This window comes from Myxocyprinus asiaticus, chromosome 24, assembly GCF_019703515.2.
Source record: "Myxocyprinus asiaticus isolate MX2 ecotype Aquarium Trade chromosome 24, UBuf_Myxa_2, whole genome shotgun sequence".
Taxonomy (NCBI): Eukaryota; Metazoa; Chordata; class Actinopteri; order Cypriniformes; family Catostomidae; genus Myxocyprinus; species Myxocyprinus asiaticus.
This window is the reverse complement of record NC_059367.1, coordinates 25,276,050-25,301,189: the sequence shown is the minus strand read 5'-3', so window position 1 is coordinate 25,301,189 and position 25,140 is coordinate 25,276,050. Positions and strand designations below refer to the sequence as shown.

Sequence of the window (25,140 nt, the reverse complement as noted above, 5' to 3'; positions counted from 1 at the left end):
AAAATGGCCATGGCCCGGCTCCCCGCTTTGAATGAAGAATGACAGTAAACGGGCCTATCAACATCAGAATCAAATAGGAAACGGTGCAGCTTTAGGCTTCAGGCCAGGAGCGAGTTTTATTGGAGCGCATGAATGAGCACAGCAATCCTCAAAGCAAACCTTCTTGTGCGCGGATATGTGTTAAAACTCTTCAAAGTCATCTCAATTGCAAATGAAAGGGTCGGAGCCCACCGTCTACTTCCTCAACTGTGGATAGTGTGGAAGTGGATGCATGTAAATGTATGAGAGTAGTTAAAGTTGTGTAAACTAACAGAACAATAGGAATGCATTTCTACAACAGTCATCAATGTCAGTTTAAAGAAATGCAAGAACATAAACTGATCTTGTGCTCTTCATCCTTGTATGCCATATTAATGCTTCTTCACAATATAAACCTTCAAATAATGTTTTAGTAAAAAATAACTTCTACATCTTTGATAGGCTACATTGTTTTAAAATGTAAATGGGAAGTTGTTTTCTTACATATAGAAGAGACCTGGGTTGGTTAGCACAGTCAAGACAATATTTATATTTAGTGATGCATTAATATAATACAAATAGCCTACTTTGTGTTTTATTTTATTTATGCTTTTTGTTAAACTAAGATAACCTAATGTAAGTTTAAATTTGCTCTTAGTTGGGTAATATTAATGTAAGGACCACAGTATTCAATAAAAATAACAACTTCTGGTAATCAAGCCTGGTCCTACTTAATTCTAAAAACAGATCTGTTCAAATGTCACAGTGTATGTTACAATGTTGCATTTGTCACAGAAAGACAGAAGGTGTTAAGTGGGTACTTGCATTGATAGGACGGTTCTCACATTGCATATAAGACTACATTTAACACATTAGAAAAGTAAGCAGAATAATAACCCAAGACTGTTTTATTTTACTGGTTACTGGTTATTTACACTTTACAGTGTGAAATAATGCTTAGTCCAACTGATTAGATAAATGATTGATAATTGTTAGCCCAAACAAATTCTTTTTTTTTTTTATCCCCTTTCCTCCCAATATGGAATGCCCAGTTTCCACTGCTTACTAGGTCCTCGTGGTGGCACGGTTACTCACCTCAATCTGGGTGGCGGAGGACAAGTTTCAGTTGCCTCCGCTTCTGAGACAGTCAATCCGCGCATCTTATCACGTGGCTCGCTGTGCATGACACCGCGGAGACTCCAAGCACTTGGAGACTCATGCTACTCTCCGCAATCCATGCACAACTTATCACGTGCCCCACTGAGAGCAAGAACCACTAATCATGACCATGAGGAGGTTACCCCATGTGACTCTACCCTCCCTAGCAACCGGGCCAATTTGGTTGCTGAGGAGACCTGGCGGGAGTCACTCAGCATGCCCTGGATTCGAACTCGCGACTCCAGGGGTGGTAGTCAGCGTCAATACCCACTGAGTTACCCAGGCCCCCTAACCAAACAAATTCTTTAAATAATGAAATAATCTCAAAATAAAGATACACATTTCCAGAAATTTATTTGGAGAAAAATAACCAAAAACTAACCGTTCAAAAAAGACAACTTGTGCTTAAGACATGTACTGATTGAAACGGAGACAAAAAAAACATGCTTTAAATTTTAATTTCAGGTACATGTTCTTCACGTTTAAAAGTAAGATGCCCATTTTTTTTTAACACCATTACATTCACAATCACCTGCAGCATGATATAAATTTAGCAGTGGCAGGATTTGCAACCCAGGTGTCTTTTTAAAAGCACCAAACTCATATCAATCTCTTATCTCTGTAAGCTGAAAACATAATTTTTTTTAGATTTCAATCAAACATTAAACATCAAATATTATGAGAGGTTACAGGGTGTTGTATGACTTGTATACTTGGGTCTCATCTAGTCTATAATGCCTTAATTTGACAAGGCAGAAATGAACTCTTTCTTCAGAATCTCGCCGTCAAGGTTTCGACCTAAGTGAGGAGAGAGTAAACAGCAAATATTGTACAAGACAATTTCTAAAAAAAAGTAATAAAGCACAAAGTTTAGTTATAACACACTCCAAAAATGTGTTTTCGAAAAAATGCTGTACAACTTAAAATGGCAAATTAATCTGTATTGTGCCATTAAGGGACAATTAAGTCAATTCAATTTTATTCAATTCTATTAAATCCTACAGACCAGTCATGACCATGTGTTTGTGATTCAACAACTGATTTAAACAAAGTCATGTTGCGGGCCGGCCCTCACCTATGAAGACGAGTCGATTGAGTCTTGGCTCGTGATCTTCCCAAAACTCTGGTGTCTCATCCAGCTCATAAAGCTCATGGACTCCCTGCAACATCACCTTCTTCTGTTTCTGTTGGACAGAGAGGATGCCCTGCCACAACACACAACACAACAGTCTTACATCTGCACTGACACTTCATGCTGTACTTATTGTCTAGCATTAAAGGAATATTCTGGGTTCAGTACAAGTTAAGCTCAATTGACAGAATTTGTGGCATAATGCTAATTATCACAAAAAATAATTGACACGTCCCTCCTTTTCTTTAAAAAAAAAAAAAAGGAAAAAAAAGGAAAAAAAATCGAGATTAGAGGCACTTACAATGGAAGTGAATGGGGAGGGTACATTTTTGAGGGTTTAATGGCAGAAATGTGAAGCTTATAATTTTATTAAAGCACTTACATTCTGTTAAAACTCATGTATTATTTGAGCTGTAAAGTTGTTTAAAACGTCATTTTTGCAGTTGTTTTATGACATTACATCGTCTGTCAAATGCGGTCGACTGACCCTAACTTTTTATTGAACCCGGAATATTCCTTTAAAGCATTTCTGTGACTTCTGAAATTATGCTATTGCACACTAATGGTGAGAGAAAATACAGATGATCACTGTTTATCCTCACCTTTAACCGAATAACTGTCATTGGCAATCCTGCTTTGTTCTTAAATGTTTTCTCCCATAGAAGGTTCTAAAGGACAAAAATGTGGTATTCCATTTCACTACATTTTACTCAAACATAATTAATTTGCAGGCTACTTTGCAAGCGTGCTGTTCCCAGCACAAATTTGTACCTGAATGAATATATTTAATTGCTCTTCAGAAACACTGCCAGGTACTTCAAATGTTATAGTCAGCATACTCTAAAAGAAAACAAATACATAATAAAAAAACATTAGTACTTGTCATAAAATAAAATAAAAACATATGGGGGTCTGGGAAGGATGAACAAACATTTCAAAACAGATCAAGGGACGTTATAAATTACAACTTAATCCCTAAATGTAAGAATGTGGCACTATTTATGTAAAAAATGTCCAAAACAGTAGCAAGAATTGATTGAAAAATTTCTGTTTCTACAAAAAACCTTTCTAATAATGTATCTATCTTTAAAAGTGTCAGAATGAGTGTAAAATTTCCCTTGGTCTTGATTTAGCTCCCATTTTGCTGTACTGTAGGTGTTACGTGGGCCCTTCACAGATATTTAAACCATTGTTTGCCAGTGTTGAAGTTATAAACTCCTTTTTTTTCCTTTGGAAATACAACGGAAAACAGGACACTCATTTACATGAAAAGAGCAGTGAAGCCGGGCTCTGCAGGAAGAGGGTCGGGACAGACTGGGTGGATGCGGGAAAGTGACCCATCTAATGAAAATAATTCCTATGTTGACGTTGATTCGAAGATATGAGGAAATTGACCAAATTTAATATGGAACAAAGATCCTGGTTTTAACAAACCCCTTGCAGAAACATAGAAGCTGGATAGCATTTGGTTCTACATAATGTTTGTAAACGTTTCAAAGTGCTCAGATCAGTCGGAACAGTGCGGAAAGTTTATTCAAACTGTGAATTACAATCCTTTCTCTGTATAACAGGTTAACGTAATGTTTCTCAACTGGTTCTGCTTCAGGACCCAGATTTTACATTGGACATAATTTGGTGACCTAACCAATTACCTGTATTTAATATTTTCTTTTTACTAGGACAAGAGCATGTCCCGCAACTTACCCAAAAATGAAAAGTCTGTCATCATTTAATCATGCTCATGTCATTCTAAACCTGTAGGACTTTATTTGTTATGCGGAACACAAAAGGAGATGTTTTTAGTGCTAAACAACGCATGTTCAACTGTGAACACGCGAGCCACTGTGAATGAGCTTCTCTCATAGCGTTCATGAATGTGCAACCAACGTCAAAGCTGTTATTAAAAAAATAAAATTTATTTGTTATTTCTATCCAAACGTATGCCTTCAGAAGACTTGGAATATGACATATGCACCTTATGGACTACTTTATTATACTTTTGTGTCCTTTTTTTAACCTGTAAAGTGAGGCACTATCCAATTTTAAAAGAAAGACTGAGTTATTCATTAAAACATCTCCTTTAGTGTTCCGCATGAGAAAGAAAAATTCAAATTGTGACAGAATGTTTTGGGTGAAATATTCCTTTAAGGCCTGTTGTCAAAGAGAAACAATTTTACTGTGATGAAACTCTGAATTTATTATAAGATAAATCTTTTAAACATGTCTTAGGATTTATTTACATTCTATCAGTATTCAAAAGGCAATACACTAATTCTAAATCTTGTGAGACAATAAGACTTCACCTTGTCTAGATGTGGTTGGCTTGTTCTCACAAGCTGCAGCTTTTCAGCTAACCTGCAGAACACAAATCAAACCATTTAAATGTGAATGTGAACAGTATTGATTGATGTCAAATTCCTTCAATAAACAACACCCTCTTACATACCCAAATGCATCAGACAGATGTACAGTCTTAGCTAAAACCTTTCAAAGAGGTCGACTACACTGACAGTCCTAATCCTAGTGCTGATGTTATGCAGAGGAGCTTTTGGGTTTAATAACAGTAAGACCGAGCTTAATAAAGCAAGACAGAAGAAGAAAGCATATGAGGGAGCGGGAGAGAGGGCTCGGACCCCTAAGGGAGGGCAAACGTATTTCTGTGGATTATTCGCTGGGCTGTGAGTACCACACAGCAGACCAGAGGGGGGTCATCCCAGACAAGCAGCCTGTGCTCAGGGGGGCAAATGGGCCACAGTCAGGGCTGAAAGGCAGTCTGTGTGGAAGTGCATGTAAAGAGTTGTCCTCTCTATACTGTCGACATCCCATAATCCTCCGCAGCTGGGCCAAGCCATTCACATTTACTGTGTCTCACTGTAATTACTCTTTAAAAAAGGGTGTTGCAGTTTTTGTTTTTGTGTAAGTCATCAAAATTAGCATGAGATAATGGAGTGTTTGATCCTGATCGGTTACACAAAATGTTCTGGACAAAATACTGGTGAACAGAACAGTCCTGAATAGATCACAACAAACTTCACTTTACTTGCTCAATACTACAGTTGATTGAGAATCAAGTACTGTAATTCTTGAAAGAACTCTCAAAAAATAAATTAATAATAGTAATAATAATAATAATAATAATAATAATAAACACTTACCGTATACTGTCTTTAGTGTCAAAAGAATGCAAATCTAATACTCGAGACAGATTAACCCTATAGGGAATGACAATATACTTAAAATCAGAATCAGTCAATGATTCAGCATTACAATTAAATTATCTTTAAATCACAAAGATACTCTGTCTGTCTTTGAGGTTCTCCATTCAAAAGACAAATAATGTCTTAACAGTAATGTTCTGTAGAGATTTACTTTACTGTCTTTTATGTCTGGGCTCCCAGAAACCACAATGTGTAAAAACTAAAAACAGTACTTGCGAAATTAGCACATAGTATTAAAGCTTTCACCCTCAGTTGTATCACAAAGTAGGCATGCACTTGTCATAATTGTGACTGCTGTTCAATACAGTAACATTGTTTCCGTTTGAGGGTCAATTTGACCCCAGCAAAAACACACTGCAGAAGAATACAATAGATCCAAAAAGCAGAAGTTTATCTCTTCAGTGTATACACCAGTCAGAAAATCTTAGCATATGGAAACTGACTGCATTTATTCATGTTTTATTTCAGGATTAACCTCAATGGCAGAAGAACTTTATTTAAAAGTAGGCCTGAAATTGGTTGAAATTACGATACATAATGCAGAGTCGATTTTCATTATGGATCAGAATAAAAATGTGTTCGTTTTGTATTTGTTGTTTTTGCATAGCGTTGGTCAGTCTCACCTGGATTTTTGTGTCTCCAAAATTTTTACGAGCCCATTTATTGACCTATAATAGAGAGCCCATTTAAAATACAGTCAGACATCCAGAATACATCTATCAATTAATCATAGTAAGATGGATGGATGGATTGGATAGATGCTCACCTCACTACATCTCTTAGCTGCCCTAGTTCAGTCTCATTCACCAGATCAGTCTTATTGATGATGGTCAGGTCAGCAAGAGCTATCTGTCTAAAGAGTGAGTGAGAGAGAGAGAGAGAGAGAGAGAGAGAGAGAGAGTGAGAGAGGAGCATTCAGCACCATTCACAATCACCTGATTAATGCTGCCCATCTCTACTATATGTGTCTGTGTGTTTCTGAGACAAAAGCCTGCGACACCTCAGAGAATTCAATATGGATTATTCATCATAAAAAACAAATCACTTCTATATGGATCAACTCAATCTGGGAAAACATGGATCATCAGGTTTTGCACAAAATTATGGAGTCTGAAGAGAAATTCATGGTAATTTTTCAAATCAACAATGCTGATAATATAGTTTGTAATGAATATACATTAAATAAAAAACAAAACAAAATATCTGTATGTATGTTTGTGATAAACAGTGATTAAAAAAGGTGTAAAACTTTAAAGAAATAAAAACTAGGCACCAAAAATTGACCTTCCCTTATAAATTCATGCAAATTTTAACCTATAATCTTGATGTTGATTAAAACAAAGCTCATGGAAATGTTCTATGTCAACTACCCATTTATTCACCAGATCAGACTTATCGATGATGGTCAGATCAACAAGAGCTGTCTTAAAAAATAAAATAAAAAAAGAGACCAGCATTCAGCACCATTCACAATCACCTGATAAATGCTGCCCATCTCTACTATATGTGTCTGTGTGTTTCTGAGACAAAAGCTTGTGACACCTCAGCTCAGGGCATTTCATTTGGATTATTCATCATAAAAAACAAATCACCTCTATATGCACCCATTCTTGCAATTTATTTGCTGTATGCAAGTATGTGTGATTACAGCTGCACAATACATCAATAGAACAATACAGTATGAGAACAATTCATCCTATTCTCTCTCTCTTTTGTCACTGTCTTTATTGCTTTGTGTTCAATGTTTCAGTCTCTCTTTGTATCTAAAGGCATGTGTGTGTATGTGAGTATGTAAACACTCTTTGTTGTGTTAGATCCATCCCCCTGCCTGTTGTTGAGTTGTATGTGGGTGGCATGGTTTGTGACACACTCAAAAGGCACCAGCATTTTGCATGGCAGGAAAACAGAAACAGAGAGCAGAGGCCGTTTTTTCCAGCCTCTGACACTTGTGAGCATTCCGACATGCCTCCAAACCCCAACAACAACACAATGAGCGCAACAGGTGAGGTGCAGGGAGCTGGGCTGGAATCGGATATGTTTTTGCACAAACAATAGAGCCAAAAGAAGGCAGCTGTAATGTTTAATAGAGATAACAGTCACAAACAGTATTTCGAAAGACCACATTAGGCACTCGTAAAAATATATGCAGTGGGGTCCAAAAGTCTGAGACCACATTGAAAATCTGGGATTGAAAATCTATTTTAAACCTGTTTATAAATAGAATGTTTGAAGATTTTGAAAAAATGTAAAACAAAGAAACATTATGACATAAAATGCAAAGAAATAATTAAGATTCTGCACTATTTCTAGGTCGAGTAAGCACATTTTTTACATTAATCATGTCAACTTTTTGGTACAGTTTTGTACATTTTCTTGTTTCCATTGAAGCAAACAAGATACTCTTTGGAACACTCTCAAATCATGCCGGGAAAACATGGATCATCAGGTTTTGCACAAATACAGTGCATCCGGAAAGTATTCACAGCGCTTCACTTTTTCCACATTTTGTTATGTTACAGCCTTATTCCAAAATGGATTAAATTCATTATTTTCCTCAAAATTCTACAAACAATACCCCATAATGACAATGTGAAAGAAGTTTTTTGAAATCTTTGCAAATTTATTAAAAATAAAAAACGAAAAAAATCACATGTACATAAGTATTCACAGCCTTTGCCATGACACTCAAAATTGAGCTCAGGTTCATCCTGTTTCCACTGATCATCCTTGAGATGTTTCTACAACTTGATTGGAGTCCACCTGTGATAAATTCAGTTGATTGGACATGATTTGGAAAGGCACACACCTGTCTATATAAGGTCCCACAGTTAACAGTGCATGTCAGAGCACAAACCAAGTCATAAAGTCCAAGAAATTGTCTGTAGACCTCCGAGACAGGATTGTAACAGGCACAGATCTGGGGAAGGGTACAGAAAAATTTCTGCAGCATTGAAGGTCCCAATGAGCACAGTGGCCTCCATCATCCGTAAATGGAAGAAGTTTGGAACCACCAGGACTCTTCCTAGAGCTAGCCGCCCGGCCAAACTGAGCGATCGGGGGAGAAGGGCCTTAGTCAGGGAGGTGACCAAGAACCCGATGGTCACTCTGACAGAGCTCCAGCGTTTCTCTGTGGAGAGAGGAGAACCTTCCAGAAGAACAACCATCTCTGCAGCACTCCACCAATCAGGCCTGTATGATAGAGTGGCCAGACGGAAGCCACTCCTCAGTAAAAGGCACATGACAGCCCGCCTGGAGGACTCTCAGACCATGAGAAACAAAATACTCTGGTCTGATGAAACAAAGATTGAACTCTTTGGCCTGAATGGCAAGCATCATGTCTGGAGGAAACCAGGCACCGCTCATCACCTGGCCAATACCATCCCTACAGTGAAGCATGGTGGTGCCAGCATCATGCTGTGGGGATGTTTTTCAGCGACAGGAACTGGGAGACTAGTCAGGATTGAGAGAAAGATGAATGCAGCAATGTACAGAGACATCCTTGATGAAAACCTGCTCCAGAGCGCTCTGGACCTCAGACTGGGGTGAAGGTTCATCTTCCAACAAGACAACGACCCTAAGCACACAGCCAAGATAACAAAGGAGTGGCTACGGGACAACTGTGTGAATGTCCTTGTGTGGCCCAGCCAGAGCCCAGACTTTAACCTGATTGAACATCTCTGGAGAGATCTGAAAATGGCTGTGCACCGACGCTCCCCATCCAACCTGATGGAGCTTGAGAGGTCCTGCAAAAAAGAATGGGAGAAACTGCCCAAAAATAGGTGTGCCAAGCTTGTAGCATCATACTCAAAAAGACCTGAGGCTGTAATTGGTGCCAAAGGTGCTTCAACATAGTATTGCGCAAAGGCTGTGAATACTTATGTACATGTGATTTTTTTTTTTTTTTCCCCGTTTTTTATTTTTAATAAATTTACAAAGATTTCAAACAAACTTCTTTCATGTTTTCATTATGGGGTATTGTTTGTAGAATTTTGAGGAAAATAATGAATTTAATCCATTTTGGAATAAGGCTGTAACATAACAAAATGTGCAAAAAGTGAAGCGCTGTGAATATTGTCCGGATGCACTGTACCATACCAGCTGAAGAGCATGCTGTTATTAAAGTAAAAGGGAGACATCTCGACATCTCGTAATTCTTTCTGCTGATCTATGCTGATAAAATACTTTGTAATCAATGTGCATAAAAAAATAGAAGCATTTTCACTACATCTGTATGTTTGTTATAACCGTGATTAAAAAAGGTGTAAAGTAGGCACCAAAAATATACCTTTCCTTATACATTCATGCAGATTTTAACCTAAAACCTTGATGTTGATTAAAACAAAGCTCATGGAAATGTTCTATGTCAACTACTCATTTATGTATATAAACATACAGGAATACACTCTAAAATACAAACATGCTGACTATGCTGATAATATATGCAGATAATATACTTTGTAATGAATGTGTACAAAATTAACACAAAATTGACTACAGTTTGATCTACAATGGACAATTCTTTATTCACTTGTAGGTAACTTCCATAACAGCATAATTATGCATTAATGAATCAAATAAGGTTTTACCTTGCAGCCTCATTGATAAGACCCTCTGGCTTCTCCTCTGTTAGATGCTACAGGGAAAAATTATTACATGACACTTAAACAATAATTACAAGTCTGTAAAATGATAAGCACTATGAACAGATAAACACTTTGTAAAACAAAATCCTTGTTACGTTTTTTTAATAAAGCAATAAACCACGACCAGCTGTGTGTTACAGTGATTTTACGATGGGTAAATTATGTATTTTCACTTAGTGCCTAACAAAACCTTAACATTGCCTAACAGCCGCCTTATCTGTGGTAAAATGTCATTAATGGCCTCCAATGGCTTACTGTTTTTATGAAACGACAGCAACAGCAATATTCTAAAAGATGCCAATGAACAATGAATTGTTACATTTAATAATGATAATTATCAGAATTTCTTTTTTCTGTGAAGTAATATAGTTCATTAGCCTACCTGTAAGCTTTTTACACAAAAAAAAAAAATAGCTCTTTAGCTGAACTTGATTCAGTTGTGGACAGTGGTTCCATGTGTTTGAAATGAGTTTTCTTTACTTAAAATTACTGTGTAATTTCAACACAAATACTTTGTGTAGAAAAAGCCCGGCTAAATTGGGTAAACCCAACAAAATTAGACGCTTAAATGTAACTCAAATATATCTCTTAGTTCTTTAAGTACTAACTAGTGTAAGAGAATGTTAGCATGCTTAATACATGCAGAGTGCAGTTTAGTAATTATGCTATGGATAGCACAGCAATTGCTCAACGAAGTAAGCAATCAATCTCATGTGTGACATCTACCTGTCCTGATCATTAGCTCATGCAACACTTTTCACCATAATGGTAACCCCCAAAACTCCAAAATAACCAAAACTCTTCTAAATCTCAACATAACACCACATTAAAAAATAACAAGTATCCCCCTTTATATTAATCTTGCACAAAAACACATATAATTATACCTAGTTTTAACATTTACTCTCCCTATCGATTCCCATGCAAAGCATGCTGGGAAATGAAAATCCCCTGCCCAGTTTCATCAGTGCTACATTAACACCAGAAAAAGTATTCATGTAGTCCCAACTCAAATGGATTAAGTAAACTTCCATTTTGGATAAATGGATAGAAAGCAATGAAATCAAGTTGTGACAAAATGTTCTAGAATTGTGTTGCTTTAGTTCATTTTAATTAAACTGAACAAGCAGTAAAACAAATTTTTGAGTGGCAACATAATAATTTGGTGCATAAATAGCCTATATGTTTGAATTGATGTGTGCTCACAGGTATGCATATATCAGCTTCAAACGTGGTTCCTTAAATCAGGAATTAGAGTTGGACCAATTTTATAATATCTAATAGATTGATAACACTTTACGTCACACTGGGTTCTGTAGTTTCCACAAAAAGGCTGTTTTCAATTCCGTCAAGCTTTCTTCCTGGTACTATAAGTCTTAAACATGACTGCATATCAGCAAACTGACAGCTCCACGATAACAAGATGTGAACTCACTAAAACTCACTAAGACTTTTTAAGACTTTTTAAGGCTAAATAAAAGAAAAATGTAAGAAATTTGCAGGTAAATACAAAACCATTGAGGCTACTTGGATGTCTCTGGACATGTTTTGTATATTTGATTGTGCATTTATGTGTTTTCTTTTATTAAATAAGTTAATACAACATTAAAACTCTATATTAATTTATTATGAATGCATGTAGCCTAAAGTATGTAGCCTCTATATTTCCAGCAAGATGTGACGCAATAGACCAATGCTTTGGCAACGTCACCGCTTATGTCAAACACAGAAGTGGTGGCAAAAACCATGCGCAAAAAGTAAACTTTTATCGGATTACGTTGTTGAAAAATGATTCTGAGGGCTCTCGTTAACTGCTGTGGCTTCAAGCCATCAACAGAGCTGACTGGACTGAGGAGATCATTTCAACACAACTTTCCAACAAAAATTTATAGCAAATATGATTACATATTTGTTATTAACTCATTTTATTACAGCAATTGTATCGCTAAGAATATGTTTGTATTTATGATGGTTTTGTGTCATCATCCAATCTGTCAAATCTAACACAACAGTCAGCTGGCTTTCTGCCACCACTTACTGCACATGCGCTGACATTTGTGTAAAAAAAGAGTATTGGTCTATAGACCTTATTCACAGTAGCGCCATGTTTGATTTTTAATGGGAATGGAAACGAGGCTGTGAGAGATAGACTCATCATCTCGTCAATGGCATAAAGCTCCTAGATCACATCACTCATGTTGTCTGGAGTTTTTTGTCTACTGAGTGTCTTGAAAATATATTTTTTCAATGTTTTGTACGCGGAACGATCCAAAAACACTTTAAACTGCTGTAAAGCCCATTGAAGAGACTGTACGTCTATCCCTCACATTTTCGTTGTCATTCCCATTCAAAATCAAAGATGGCGCTGCTGTGAATAAGGTCTAGCATGTGCTGAATAACATTTATATATTTTTTCTTGGCAGATACCTTTACCAAATACTTTAACAGGTAGTTAAAGTGCAGTTCATTTAAAAATGAAATTTCTGTCATCACTGCTCACCCCCGAGTCCATATGAATTTTTCTCTGCTATGGAACAAAAAAGGAGATGTTAAGCAAAATGTTTAGTCTCAGTCACCATTCACTGTCACTGCATCTTTTTTCATTCAATGAAAGTGAATGGTGACTGAAACTCCCTAATATCTCCTCCTGATATCCACTGAAATAAGAAAGTCATACAGGTTTGCAACAGCATGAAAGTGATGACAATTTTCATTTTTGTGTGAAATATCTCAAGTAAAAGTCAAAACTCGTCAGTTACCTTAAAAATGGCCATTTAATGTTGACAAGATGTATTGAAAATGTTAACAGATTAAATTATGAAAAAGAACTGTGATGCATAATTAGTTATGATGTATTTTTGAAAACAGATTATATACAAATATTAAATATAGATAATATATATTATTAATATTATAATATTTATATATATATATTTTGTATATTATTACAAAAATTGAAAAATTGACTGATTCAGATGGCAGAGAAAATCCCTGTATATGTCAGATCTAGAGAGATGTAACAGGTGTAACTCTACAGCTGAGTAGTTATGTTAGTTTTACAATTATTACCAAAGGAGATGTAAAATAAGGAAGCGCCACGATTGGAAAGGTGTCAAAAGACCGCTCCAACTGCTTGCAAATTGCAACAGTGACAGCTTTGTCGATTATAAACAGGAGCGAGAGTGTTAGCGCATCGCTCGCTTACAGAGATGCAGAATAACGGCATTTGCATTTTGGATTAATGGGTTTATGAAGGTTTATACATGTGTAACATCGTAAGTTCAGTAAAAATGCCCTTCACTGCGCACGCTCACACAAAACTCAAGCGTCTGCTGCTAAATGATGGATGCACAAGAGAGAGAGAGATGATTTTGTCTCACGCAGACTCTGCTGTTTTAAGTGTCTCCTCTATTCACGTCCCTCTATTCTTGTAATTTATTTAAGATATTTAATACTTTTATTGGCCTTAAATTTTTAAAAGCAAACGTGAGACTTTTTAAGACTTTTTAAGGACCCGCGGATACTCTGTAAATGTAATCCCATTTCCATGATAAGATAACTTCTGAACAGTTTGCTTATTGAAAAGATAATCCAATTTATTTTCTTTTATTTGTTGCCAGTGTAGCTGACTGGAGAGATGTCACATTGTCTGTGTTCAATATGTAACAACATCGAGCTCTGGAAGCGGGGACAAGCCTCATCTTCTGTCTACACAAATTTCAAACTCTGCCGATTGTCAGTCTGACTGGCAGAGATCAAGGAACGCGAGGGCACCCAATTGACATGTCTTTACAAGCCAAAACCAGAGAGGACACACCTCACCTGAGCCCCCTGAATTATCTCTTGAATGGATGAATATATCGTTGACAATGAATGCGTGGGACAAAGGATGACAGGCCCGTCAGAGTGATTTGCCTCCATTATTTCTTCAGTTTCTATCAAGCCCTTTCTTCCCTGTCTTTGCCTCAACAGGCATTCATGGAACCCCGGAGGGCCACAGTGCAGAGAGGTGCCACCTCTGCAATAAAAGGTCTGACTTGCCAAGACTGACACCAGCTAAATTGCAGCCTATTATCCAGGTGTCAGTACCACTGTCCTGCTCCCAGGCTGAAGTGTCAGAGGAAACAGGATGGGAAAACTATCCCTTTAAAGGGATAGTTCACCCAAAAATGAAAATGTTCTAATCATTTACTTAGTCTCATGCCATCCCAGATGTGTATGACTTTCTTTCTCCTGCTGATTTCTGGAAGAATATCTCAGCTTTGTAGGTCCATAAATGCAAGTAAATGGTGACCAGACCTTTCAAACTCAAAACAATCATATAAAAGCAGCATAAAAGTAATACATAAGACCCCAGTGGTTTAATATACGTCTTGTGAAGTGATGTGATCGCTTTGGATGAGAAACAGATGAATATTCAAAACCTTTTTTACTATAAATCTCCACTTTCACTTTCAAAATGTGAAAGTGTAGATTGATAGTAAAAAAGGACTTAAATATTGATCTGTTTCTAACCCACACCTATCATATCGCTTCTGAAGACATGGATTAAACCACTGGAGTCCTATTGATTACTTTTATGCTGCCTTTATGGAGCTTCAAATGTCTGGTCACCATTTACTTGCATTGAAAGGACCAACAGAGATGAGATATTCTTCTAAAAATCTTTGTTTGTGGTCAGCTGAAGAAAGACACACACATCTGGCATGGTATGAGGGTGAGTAAATGAGAAATGAGAATTTACATTTTTGGGTGAACTATTTCTTTAACAGAACTGGCACGTTATTTTTATTCTTATTTTATTTTGTTAATTGCAGTTCCCGGTTGTTCACTATTCTGTTACTGTTCTTTGTGTGTGTATTTATGCTTTGGCAATATTGTATGCGAACAATCATGCCAATAATGTACTGCAACATTGAAAAATTGAATCAACTTTGTAACAACTTTGCTTATAAGCCAATCTTTTTGTTTACTATGTTGACCTATATGTAAAACAAAATATCACTTTGCAAAAGTAGTTTGGTCTGTGGTTTGACACAATGGATGTGCAACATACCTGCATTCCATATTTAGCATCAATGACAGTAACAATACCTGCATGGGGGGTGAGAAAACTGTATCATACTGACAGTCAAAGTCAAGTCATTTATTAATAAACCACATTTAATAGCAACAAAAATTTATTCAAAATGCTGTACAGAAAAATAATAATACTAGAAATATAGGCAAATATATAAAAAAAAAAAACCACAAAAAAAAAAAAAAAAAACAATTGAATAAAGAAAAAGAACAAAGACAGAGAAAACCCAAGACGAAATAAAAAATGCAAAAGCTGAATCCCACTGAATCAAACCATCAATGACTTCTGGGGAAGCATTTATTAGTTTAGGTTCTTACCATCTAGGTAGACATCACTCCCTAATTCTGCATCAACCCAGAACATGGAGGCCACAGCTCCTGGTTTGGAATAAAACAAATTAAATCAGTATTGCAAAATCACAAAGATGTTTCAGCTTTGCGTATAATTAGGTTTTGCAATGTTTATCAAGTTACTGAAAGCATTTCTGCAGCATAATTCAAGCAAAAGGGTCTAAAACAGGTTATGGGTGCCGGTATGCACTTCAAAATGCATAACTAAACTTTATGGGTGGCTTAAAAATGTCCATCTACAAAGTACATTTTTGTTTCCATGCTTTCCAACTTTCTTTCCAACAATCTTGTTCACATAATTGAGTTTTGCCAAACTGTCAGGGTAGAATAAGAAAGCACTATAAATATTTGATAGAAGCATAATGAAGGCAATGTTCTTAAAGACATCAGACAGAAACATAACCCATTCAGCCCACAACCACCCTTTGAAGAAGGGGAGGGGCTTATCCCCCTGAGGCCCACAGGAGTGACAACCCTGTCTCGACCAATGACATTGCAGAGCAGTGAAAAGGGGCTTCGGTCCTGTAGAGCAATGGCTTTGACACCTGTCACACATATATGGAGATGCTGAGCTCTCTTGCCTTTTCATTGATTTCAATTTTACTCAGATGCTCAATTATTTATATAGAATTATAATAGAACTATACAGTAATTTAACTAAGACACAATGTTGACGATTTCTTGCAAAGAAAGCCAGGCCCCTTACAATGGACAAGGATGCCACTGGATGGTCTAATATCATTCAGGTGTCTGTTGGAGTATTGTCATATTTTGTATAAGAATCTATAAAATACCTGGATCTGCTAATCCTGTTGTCTCTAGAAGAATGTAGTCAAACTTTCCTTTCTTCTCCATTAGATTTTCAATGGCTTTTAACCCATTGTCTCTGGAAAAGCAAAAAACACATGCAACTATTTATTATTTCACATATTTAAATGATAAACTATGTAAAAATATGTTTGTTAATACATATAGTCACTGAGTGCAGAGTGGGGTAGCAGTTATTAAGACACTTGAACTTAAAGGGATATTTCACCCAAAAATGAAATTCTCTCATCATTTACTCACCCTCAAGCCATCCCAGATGTGTATAACTTTCTTCAGCTGAACACAAAAGGAGATTTTTAGAAGAATATCTCAGCTATATTGTAGGTCCATACAATGCAAGTAAATGGTGGCCAGAACTTGAAACCAGAAAAAGCACATAAAGGCAGCATTAAAGCAATCCATAAGACTCCACTGTTTGAATCCATGTCATCTGAAGGGATATGATAGGTGTGGGAGAGAAACCGAAAAGTCCTTTTTTGCTATAAATTCACCTCCCTGCCCAGCAGGTGGTGATATGCACAAAGAATGCAAATCACCAAAAACAATACAAGAACAATGTGAAAGTGAAAGTGTAGATTTATACACTGTCTGGCCAAAAAAAAGTTGCATAATGTAGTATTTTGTTGGACCCCCTTTAGCTTTGATTATGACGTGCATTCATTGTGGCACTGTTTTGACAACCTTATGCAACATCACAACATTTATTTCCATCCAGAGTTGCATTAATTTTTGGCCGAGATCTTGTATTGACGATGGGACAGTCAAACCACTCCATAAAGTCTTCTCCAGCACATCACAAAGACTTCAATGGGGTTAAGGTCAGGACTCTGTGGTGGCCAATTCATGTGTGCAAATGATTCCTCATGCTCCCTGAACCACTCTTTCACAATTTGAGCCTGATGAATCTTGGCATTGTCATCCTGGAATATGCCTGTGCCATTAGGGAAGAAAAAAATCAATTTATAGGATAACCTGGTCATTCAGTACATTCAGGTAGTCAGCTGACTTCATTTTATTGCCGCATAACATTGCTGAGCCTAGACATGACCAATTGAAGTAACCCCAGATCATAACACTGCCTCCAGAGGCTTGTACAGTGGGCACTATGCATGATGGTGCATCGCTTCATGCGCTTCCCATCTTACCCTGACACACCCATCGCTTTGGAATAGGGTAAATCTGGACTCATCAGACCACGTGACCTTTTTCCACTGCTCCACAGTCCAATCTTTACGCTCCCTAGCAAACTGAAGTCGTTTTTTTCCAAATAGCTTCACTAATAAGTGTCTTTTTTGTGGCCACACAGCTGTTAGTCCCAATCCTGTAAATTCTCATCGCATTGTGCATGTGGAAATGCTCTTACTTTCACTATTAAACATAGCCGTAAGTTTTACTGTTAAATTTTTATGATGTGACTTCACAAAGCATTTTAGAGATCTTCGATCATGATCATTCAAGATTTTTTCCGACCACATTTCTTCTGCAAAGCTGACGGTTCACCACTATCCTTCCAGGTTTTAATAATACTCGTTTGACAGTTCTAAACCCAGTTCCAGTGATTTCAGAAATCTCCTTAGTTGTTTTCTTTGCTTGATGCAGGCCAATAATTTGCCCCTTCTGAAACACAGTAGCATCTTTTCCACGACCACAGAATACGTTTTCCGACATGGTTGTTTAAGAAATGAGAAGCTACACACTGCATCAGTTAGGTTTAAAAGAACTGTTGTCAGCTGAAACACATTAATCACTGCAATAATGATCCAATCATAGCCTCTTAACTATCTGCTTATTTAAATCCAAATGGCGATTTTTTGTTTGGCCAGGCAGTGTAGTAAAAAAGGACTTAAATGTTGATATGTTTCTCACCCACAAGTATCATAGCGCTTCTGAAGACATGGATTAAACCACTGAAGTTTTATGGATTACTTTTATGCTGCCTTTATTTGCTTTTTAGACCTTCAAAGTTCTGGTCACCATTCACTTGCACTGTATGGACCTACAGAGCTGAGATATTCTTCTAAAAATCTTTGTTTGCGTTCAGCAGAAGAAAGTCATACACATCTGGGATGGCATGAGGGTGAGTAAATGATGAGAGCATTTTAATTTTGTGGTGAACTATCCCTTTAAGAGGAGCAGAAATAGTGGGCTTCTATTTACAAGGTTCCCACACCTTTTGACTAATACATTTCCATGAATTTTTCAGTTTTAATTATTTTATAGAGATTGCACTCACCAAAAGCAATTTGTAGTCAATTAAATATTGTATAGATATCTAGAAAAAGGTTTTTCATGACCATGGGAACCCTTCTTTTAAAAGTTCACATCATAAGGTAAAGCCTGAACTTGACGGAATAGTTCACCCAAAAAGGAAAATTCAGTCATCATTTACTCACCCTCATGTCGTTCCAACCTGAATGACTTCCACAAAAGAAGGAATTTTAAAGAGTGTCCCATTCGCTAATTTCAATACAATGGCAATTGCTAGTGACTCACTGTAACCCTTAAATGCATGGGAATTTTACCAAACACTCTTACAAATTCGGGTCTTTAGAAACACGGCCCGTATATATATATATCACAAATGGATCTACAAAATGCTAAAATTAATTCACAAATATTTTCAAAATTGTAAAATATTCTAAATATTTTCAAGACAATTAGAAAACAATAGAATAAAATATATTTTGATATATTTTGATGTCTTATTTTTCATATTTCAAAGAGATAATGAAATAAATCAGGACAAATCTAGAACAGGATTCATTACTTTCACACTGAAATTTCAACTACACAAGTATTTTCTCAGGCACTTATTGAGTCTAAATCGATGAACAACTTACATAATTTTAGTAGTACACCCAAATGACAATAGTCATATCATACTGTTCATGTGTTGTACTTGCTATTGTTTCTTCATCAAATAGCAATGTCAAATGTAAATTAAGTCAATCCCTGAAATAACAGCGCCAACTTGAGTAATAAATAGCATGTATTATATATATGAGTACTTGCATATGGCATACAGATAATTCACCGTTGTTGCACACAAAATCAATGTGATATAGTATTTATTTGTATGAATATAGTATATAATACTATTATTGTATGAATAATAATATATAATATTCTCTTTGAATAAACAAAGAAACAGATATCCTATGATAGTAAACTTATATAGATGTGAAATAATATTAAAAATATAATTTATGGAAGTGCAAAAAAAAAAATAATTATATACCTAGGGTCTCTAATGACCCTATAGGCCTACACGTTTGGCACTTAAGCCTTTATATAAAAATATTTTTTGTTGTTGCAATTTTGTCTTTTTTTGTGTGTTACACTATTTATAAAAGAAAGATTGAGGATGACTAAAGTGGTGTGTGCACAAATCCAAAAAATGACCAGAGGTGTGTTTAAAGCTTAAAGCTTAAAAAAAGACCCAAAAGTTTCATAAAAGTAGTCCATGCAACTCGTGCATCATATTCCAAGTCGAGAAACAAGACGAAATTTAAGGTATTCAACTGTTACTTCACCTCCATTACTCACTTTTCTTTTTTCATGACTGAAAAGTGAAGGCAAAAACAGTGCAAGTTCTTGCGTGAACACATGAACACGTGAACGAGCTTCTCTCATGCACTCATGAATGCAAAAAACAAAATTATGCACGTGCATGGAATACTTTGACACAGTTGAGTGCTTTTTTAAGCTCTAAAATGTCTCCTTTTGTGTTCTGCAGAAGAAAGTAAGTCACATAGTTCTGGAACAACATATGGGTGAGGAATTTATGACAGAAATGTAATTTTTGGGCGAACTATACCTTTAAAGGATGAGTATCATCTGAAAAATTTATATATTCGTTATATATGGAAATATTTCCAAAGAATAATATTTGTCCCAGTATTTATAGAAGATGTTTGGATGGCTGTACTTTACAGAGCAGCACAGGCAGCCGTTCCTCAGCTCCAGCCACTCCTCATAAAGCTCTCCTGCTTGACTCACTGCTAGAGACTTCTCTAGAGCACTGCCTGCAGAACAACACAGAACAGGTCACCATTCAACATCTCAGCATGTGCAGAGCTATCCAACATCACATCTTTGGTTAGGTTGCCAACAAATCTCAGTACTTTTGATCAGAAACATTTGTTTGTGTTTTCAAACAAAAGGCAAAAGAAAATCATTACGAAAACGTGCATGGAGACATAATTGTATAAGCTTTCCAATTTGAAAAATGTAAGCATATTCAAGAGCCAACATTACACAGCAAATTAAGTCATATGGAAAGAAAAAAGGTTAAAGGGATAGTTTACCTAAACTGAAAATTCTGTCATTATTTACTCACCTTCATGTCATTCCATGACTTTATAGAGAACAAGAAAGGAGAACTTTAATTTTTTTCCATACAATGAAAGTGAATGATGATCACAGCTGTCAAGCAAGATTTTCAAGGAAAGGGTTTCAGTAAATAATGACTTAAATTTCAGTCTGTTCCTCACACAAAGCTATTGTATGGCTTCAAGCGACATGGAAAACTCTTTTCTTGTATGGTAGAGAGCAGCTTAGACGTTCTGCAAAGATTCTCCTTTTATGTTCCATGGAATAAAGTCATATGATTTGGAACGAAATGAGGGTTGGTAAATGATGACAGAATTTGCATTTTTGGGGGAACTATCCCTTTAAGTCCTACTACTCCACTGCGCAGATTAAGGAAATAGGGAATGCTTTGCTGCCCTCTTCTGTTCATGATGGTGAGAGCAATCAAGAGGGACATTTGGGACAGTTGAAAACCCAAAAAAATCAAGGCATTACGACTAGACTAGAGGTATTTTAATTGCTTATTTGTTTTCTAATTTGATAAATTACCTTCACCAAATTCATTAAGTATGACAGCTATTCGTTTATTATGCTGCTCTGTTAATATGTAGTTCAAAAGTGTTGTCTTCCCTGCACCTGCGTAAGGAAAAGAGAGAAGTAAATTTAAGCCACTGTGGGGAAAAAAATTATTTCCTGTATTTAAAAACAAAGTAAGAGGAAACACTTTACTGCAAGCAACAGAATATAATGCATAAAAAGTAAATGTCCTTTTATTGCTTACTTTCAAATCAAACAAAAAATGCTTTGTTGGGATAAGTTTTTTATTATGCACTTAATAGACAAATGGCATTGACCTTGTTAATTAGAAAAGATGACTGATTAAAAACCTGACCCAAGTATCCAGTGATGATAGTAACAGGAATCTGAGCTGTGGGTCCGGTGGGCTTCTCCTTGATGGGAACTAACTCTGGACATTCATCCTCCTCTTCCATTACTGAGATCTTTTGAACTAATAAGAGTCATATAATCACACAGATTGAAGGTCATTTGACAAGGTTATACTGGATATACAAAAAATTAAAAGACCACTGCAAAATGATCAGTTTCTCTGGATTTACTATTTATAGGTATGTGTTTGAGTAAAATGAACATTTTTGTTTTATTCTATAAAGTACTGACAAAAACCAAATCCTCAGAGTTGGGGAACATTGTCAGAGCAGAAGGAAGCAAGTTTTCTTCCAGGATAACCTTGTACGTGGCTTGATTCATACGTCCTTCACAAAGATGAATCTGCCCAATTCCAGGCTTGCTGAAGCACCCGCAGATCATCACCGATCCTCCACCTCCTGGAAGAAAACTTGCTTCCTTCTGCTCTAACAGTGTTCCCCAACTCTGAGGATTGTTTTTTCCAGAAGGACAATTCTCCATGCCACACAGCCAGGTCAATCAAGGTGTGGATGGAGGAGCACCGGATCAAGACCCTGTCATGGCCAGCCCAATCTCCAGACCTGAACCCCATTGAAAACATCTGGAATGTGATCAAGAGGAAGATGGATTGTCACAAGCCATCAAACAAAGCCGAGCTGCTTGAATTTTTGCGCCAGGAGTGGCATAATGTCACCCAACAGCAATGTGAAAGACTGGTGGAGAGCCTGCAAGACACATGAAAGCTGTGATTGAAAATCAGGGTTACTCCACCAAATATTGATTTCTGAACTCTACATTAGTATTGTGTTGTTTAAAATTGTATATGAACTTGTTTTCTTTGCATTATTAGAGGTCTGAATACACTGCATCTTTTTTTGTTATATTTCTGCAAATAAATGCTCTAAATGACAATATTTTTATTTGGATTTTGGGAGACATGTTGTCAGTACTTTATAGAATAAAACAAACATTTTCATTTTACTCAAACTGTAAATCCAGAGAAACTGGAAATGTTGTAGTGGTCTCTTAATTTTTTTCTAGAGTTGTATATATGGCACACCAGGGCTAGTTGAATATTTCTCAGGATATGTTTATTTTTGAAAGTCAATTTCTGTACTATAAGCAAAAATGTACATTGTGATATTCTTGAAAGCTTTGGTCGATGGTGATATACATCACAAAACACACATTTTTAGGAAACTGATTCCAAAAGTTCTGAATAAAAATAAATAAAAATAAAAAAAAAGAATGAATGAATGAATGAATGAATTCCTTTTTTATTTAAAACAATATTCAAAGTAATGGTAGTCTTGTCATGTCCATAACACAAACAACTTTATAAATAACAAAATATTATTTTTAAATTACCTCTATTATATCTACTCTGCATTGATTTTTAATACAAGCAAACAATGAGGTATTAATAATAACAATTGAAGAAAAAAAAAAACCACTTCAATTTATTTAACATATAAGCGTTTGTTTTTATTTTGAAGCAAACTCCACCATCTCAATTATTTGTTTTGGATTTAGCCTTTCATTTGGATGCTGGAAAGCTTTTTGGCAACTATATCCTAGAAATAAATGCACAGGTGACAAAGGTGTTATTCAACGTTCAATTTTAAAGGATTTTGAACAAGGTATTTTAAACCAACATACAAAACAAAAGCTAGACAAAACACACATTTGTGTAACTGGACTCACTAAAATAGCCCTTGTGACATCTTCCCAGTGTGACAACTAGCCCCAGCCTCCCCAACAAGGGTTCCCACACCTTTTGACCGATGAATTTCCAGTTTACTTTAACAAACTGACATTTGTGAATACTAAAAAAAAATGTTTTTCTAGCTGATGAAATATTTTAGAGCTAAGCATTTCTAGAAAAATGCATAGCCTATTTACTTTAGACTCTTTACATTTGCATGACTTCTCAAGGCCTGGAAATCACAATTTTCTAATTCCCTGATATTTCCAGGTTTTCATGAGTCATGACCCTGTATGATATGATACGATATTCATTCTTGACTGAGAGTTCATTGAAATGATGACAAACACCTGACATTACTGTGATATAATAGAAATCTTTTAGCATACGCTCAATTTCACCGCTTTTGACAGTCTAGGGCTCTAACACACATGCGCGGTCAGTCTAAAACATCTAGAAACGCCATGTACGACAATGAAAGCAGACAGAAACAAACTTACACTTTACGGAAAACGAGTTTAAGAAATCCGTTAAAACAAGACCTGCAAAGTGATCTTTGGTTTCCAGTAGGTAAATGAACAGCACTGTTTCATTGAGCGATATGCTGGTGCGTCTGTGATTACGGTCCGACCTCAACATTGACTTATGACAGTTCCTAGTCAACGTCGCAGAAAAGTTCTGCATTTATTTTAATTCAACTGGACAACACTAAAACAATTATAGATACATAAAAAATATACAACCACTATAATTGTTATAAAAATTAAATCTGGGTCGATATTCTCTATGGACTTCAATCTTTAAAAATAATAAATTAGGCACAATCTACGGTATATTTGGTTCCATTTGAGTTAAAGGAATAGTTCACCCCAAAATAAAAATTCTCTCATCATTTACTCACCCTCATGCCACCCAAGATGTGTATGACATTCATCCTGCTGCAGATTACAAATGAAGATTTTTAGAAGAATATCTCAGCTCTGTAGGTCCATACAATGCAAGTGAATGGTGACCAGACCTTTGAAGCTCCAAAAAGCACATAAAGGCAGCATAAAAGTATTCCCTTAGATTCCAGTGATTTAATCCATGTCTTCAGAAGTAATCCAATCGGTTTTGGGCGAGAACAGACCAAAATACTCCTTTTCACAATAAATCTTGACATCAGCGGGACGTTTGACAGGAGTGGTATATTATGTCACAAAGGAAAAGTTTGGAAAACTTCCTCGTTTATCAGCGATTCATTCTCAAACATATATGCCAGTCTATTTATTTGTTTTAATAGTCTTTATTAGAGAAAACCTTGCACTCTGTTGTTGTAATGTTTTGTTGACGAAGCGCATTCCTGTCCGACAGAGGGCGCGCTCATCTCCCCTATTTCAAATCTCTGAAGAGATTTCGTTGCAACTCGTCAAAGCGTATGAAATATTAACCAAATATGTTTTGAAAAGCCGAAAGACCTTATTCACCAAAGATCACAAGACCATGCATATCAACATATTATACATTGTTTTTTATTTAGGAAGTAGGCCTATTATTTTATACATAAGCTATTGTTTATTTATTTACGAAGTGTCGATTAAAGCTATTAATGGGTGTGAAACATACCTTATAGGGTTATTCTGATCAACACACTCGTGTTTGTAATGGCCTGATATCTGTCGTCGGTGGGTCTTTAATCTTTTAATCTTCATAACATCGTTGAGTAGCTTAGACTAACCTCTCTCTCTCTCTCTCTCTCTCTCTCTCTCTCGTATTACCACACTGTTTGGG

General features: G+C 36.2%; 1 protein-coding gene across 6 annotated transcripts; it reads right to left on the bottom strand.

The window, feature by feature from the left end:
- Positions 1-1,511: 1,511 nt before the first annotated feature.
- cbwd (COBW domain containing) lies at positions 1,512-25,116 on the bottom strand. Of its 6 annotated transcripts, none has more exons than XM_051652608.1 (17): positions 24,976-25,116; positions 24,272-24,308; positions 21,631-21,747; positions 21,288-21,374; positions 20,356-20,452; positions 16,394-16,485; positions 15,567-15,626; positions 15,226-15,263; positions 10,113-10,159; positions 6,293-6,379; positions 6,150-6,194; positions 5,464-5,520; positions 4,612-4,663; positions 3,080-3,148; positions 2,911-2,976; positions 2,252-2,381; positions 1,512-1,974 (listed from the first exon to the last, which is right to left on the bottom strand). In XM_051652608.1, the coding sequence occupies exons 3-17, from the start codon at positions 21,728-21,730 to the stop codon at positions 1,916-1,918; spliced, it is 1,086 nt and encodes a 361-aa protein (XP_051508568.1). In that variant the 5' UTR covers positions 21,731-21,747; positions 24,272-24,308; positions 24,976-25,116; the 3' UTR covers positions 1,512-1,915. The 6 variants fall into 6 exon arrangements, with proteins under 6 accessions (XP_051508568.1, XP_051508564.1, XP_051508567.1 ...); XM_051652604.1 differs by lacking the exon at positions 24,976-25,116 and adding an exon at positions 24,389-24,920; XM_051652607.1 differs by lacking the exon at positions 24,272-24,308 and having other exon boundaries at positions 24,976-25,112.
- Positions 25,117-25,140: the final 24 nt, after the last annotated feature.

Excerpts from the sequence above, each read along its gene's own strand:
- cbwd (XM_051652604.1), bottom strand. The coding sequence starts at position 24,532 with ATGTCAAGATTTATTGTGAAAAGGAGTATTTTGGTCTGTTCTCGCCCA. Across the intron at positions 21,748-24,271 it reads ACATCTTGGGTGGCATGAGG|TTCAAAAGATCTCAGTAATG; the intron begins GTGAGTAAATGA and ends GACTCTTATTAG. Across the intron at positions 6,195-6,292 it reads CAGCTAAGAGATGTAGTGAG|GTCAATAAATGGGCTCGTAA; the intron begins GTGAGCATCTAT and ends TCTCTATTATAG.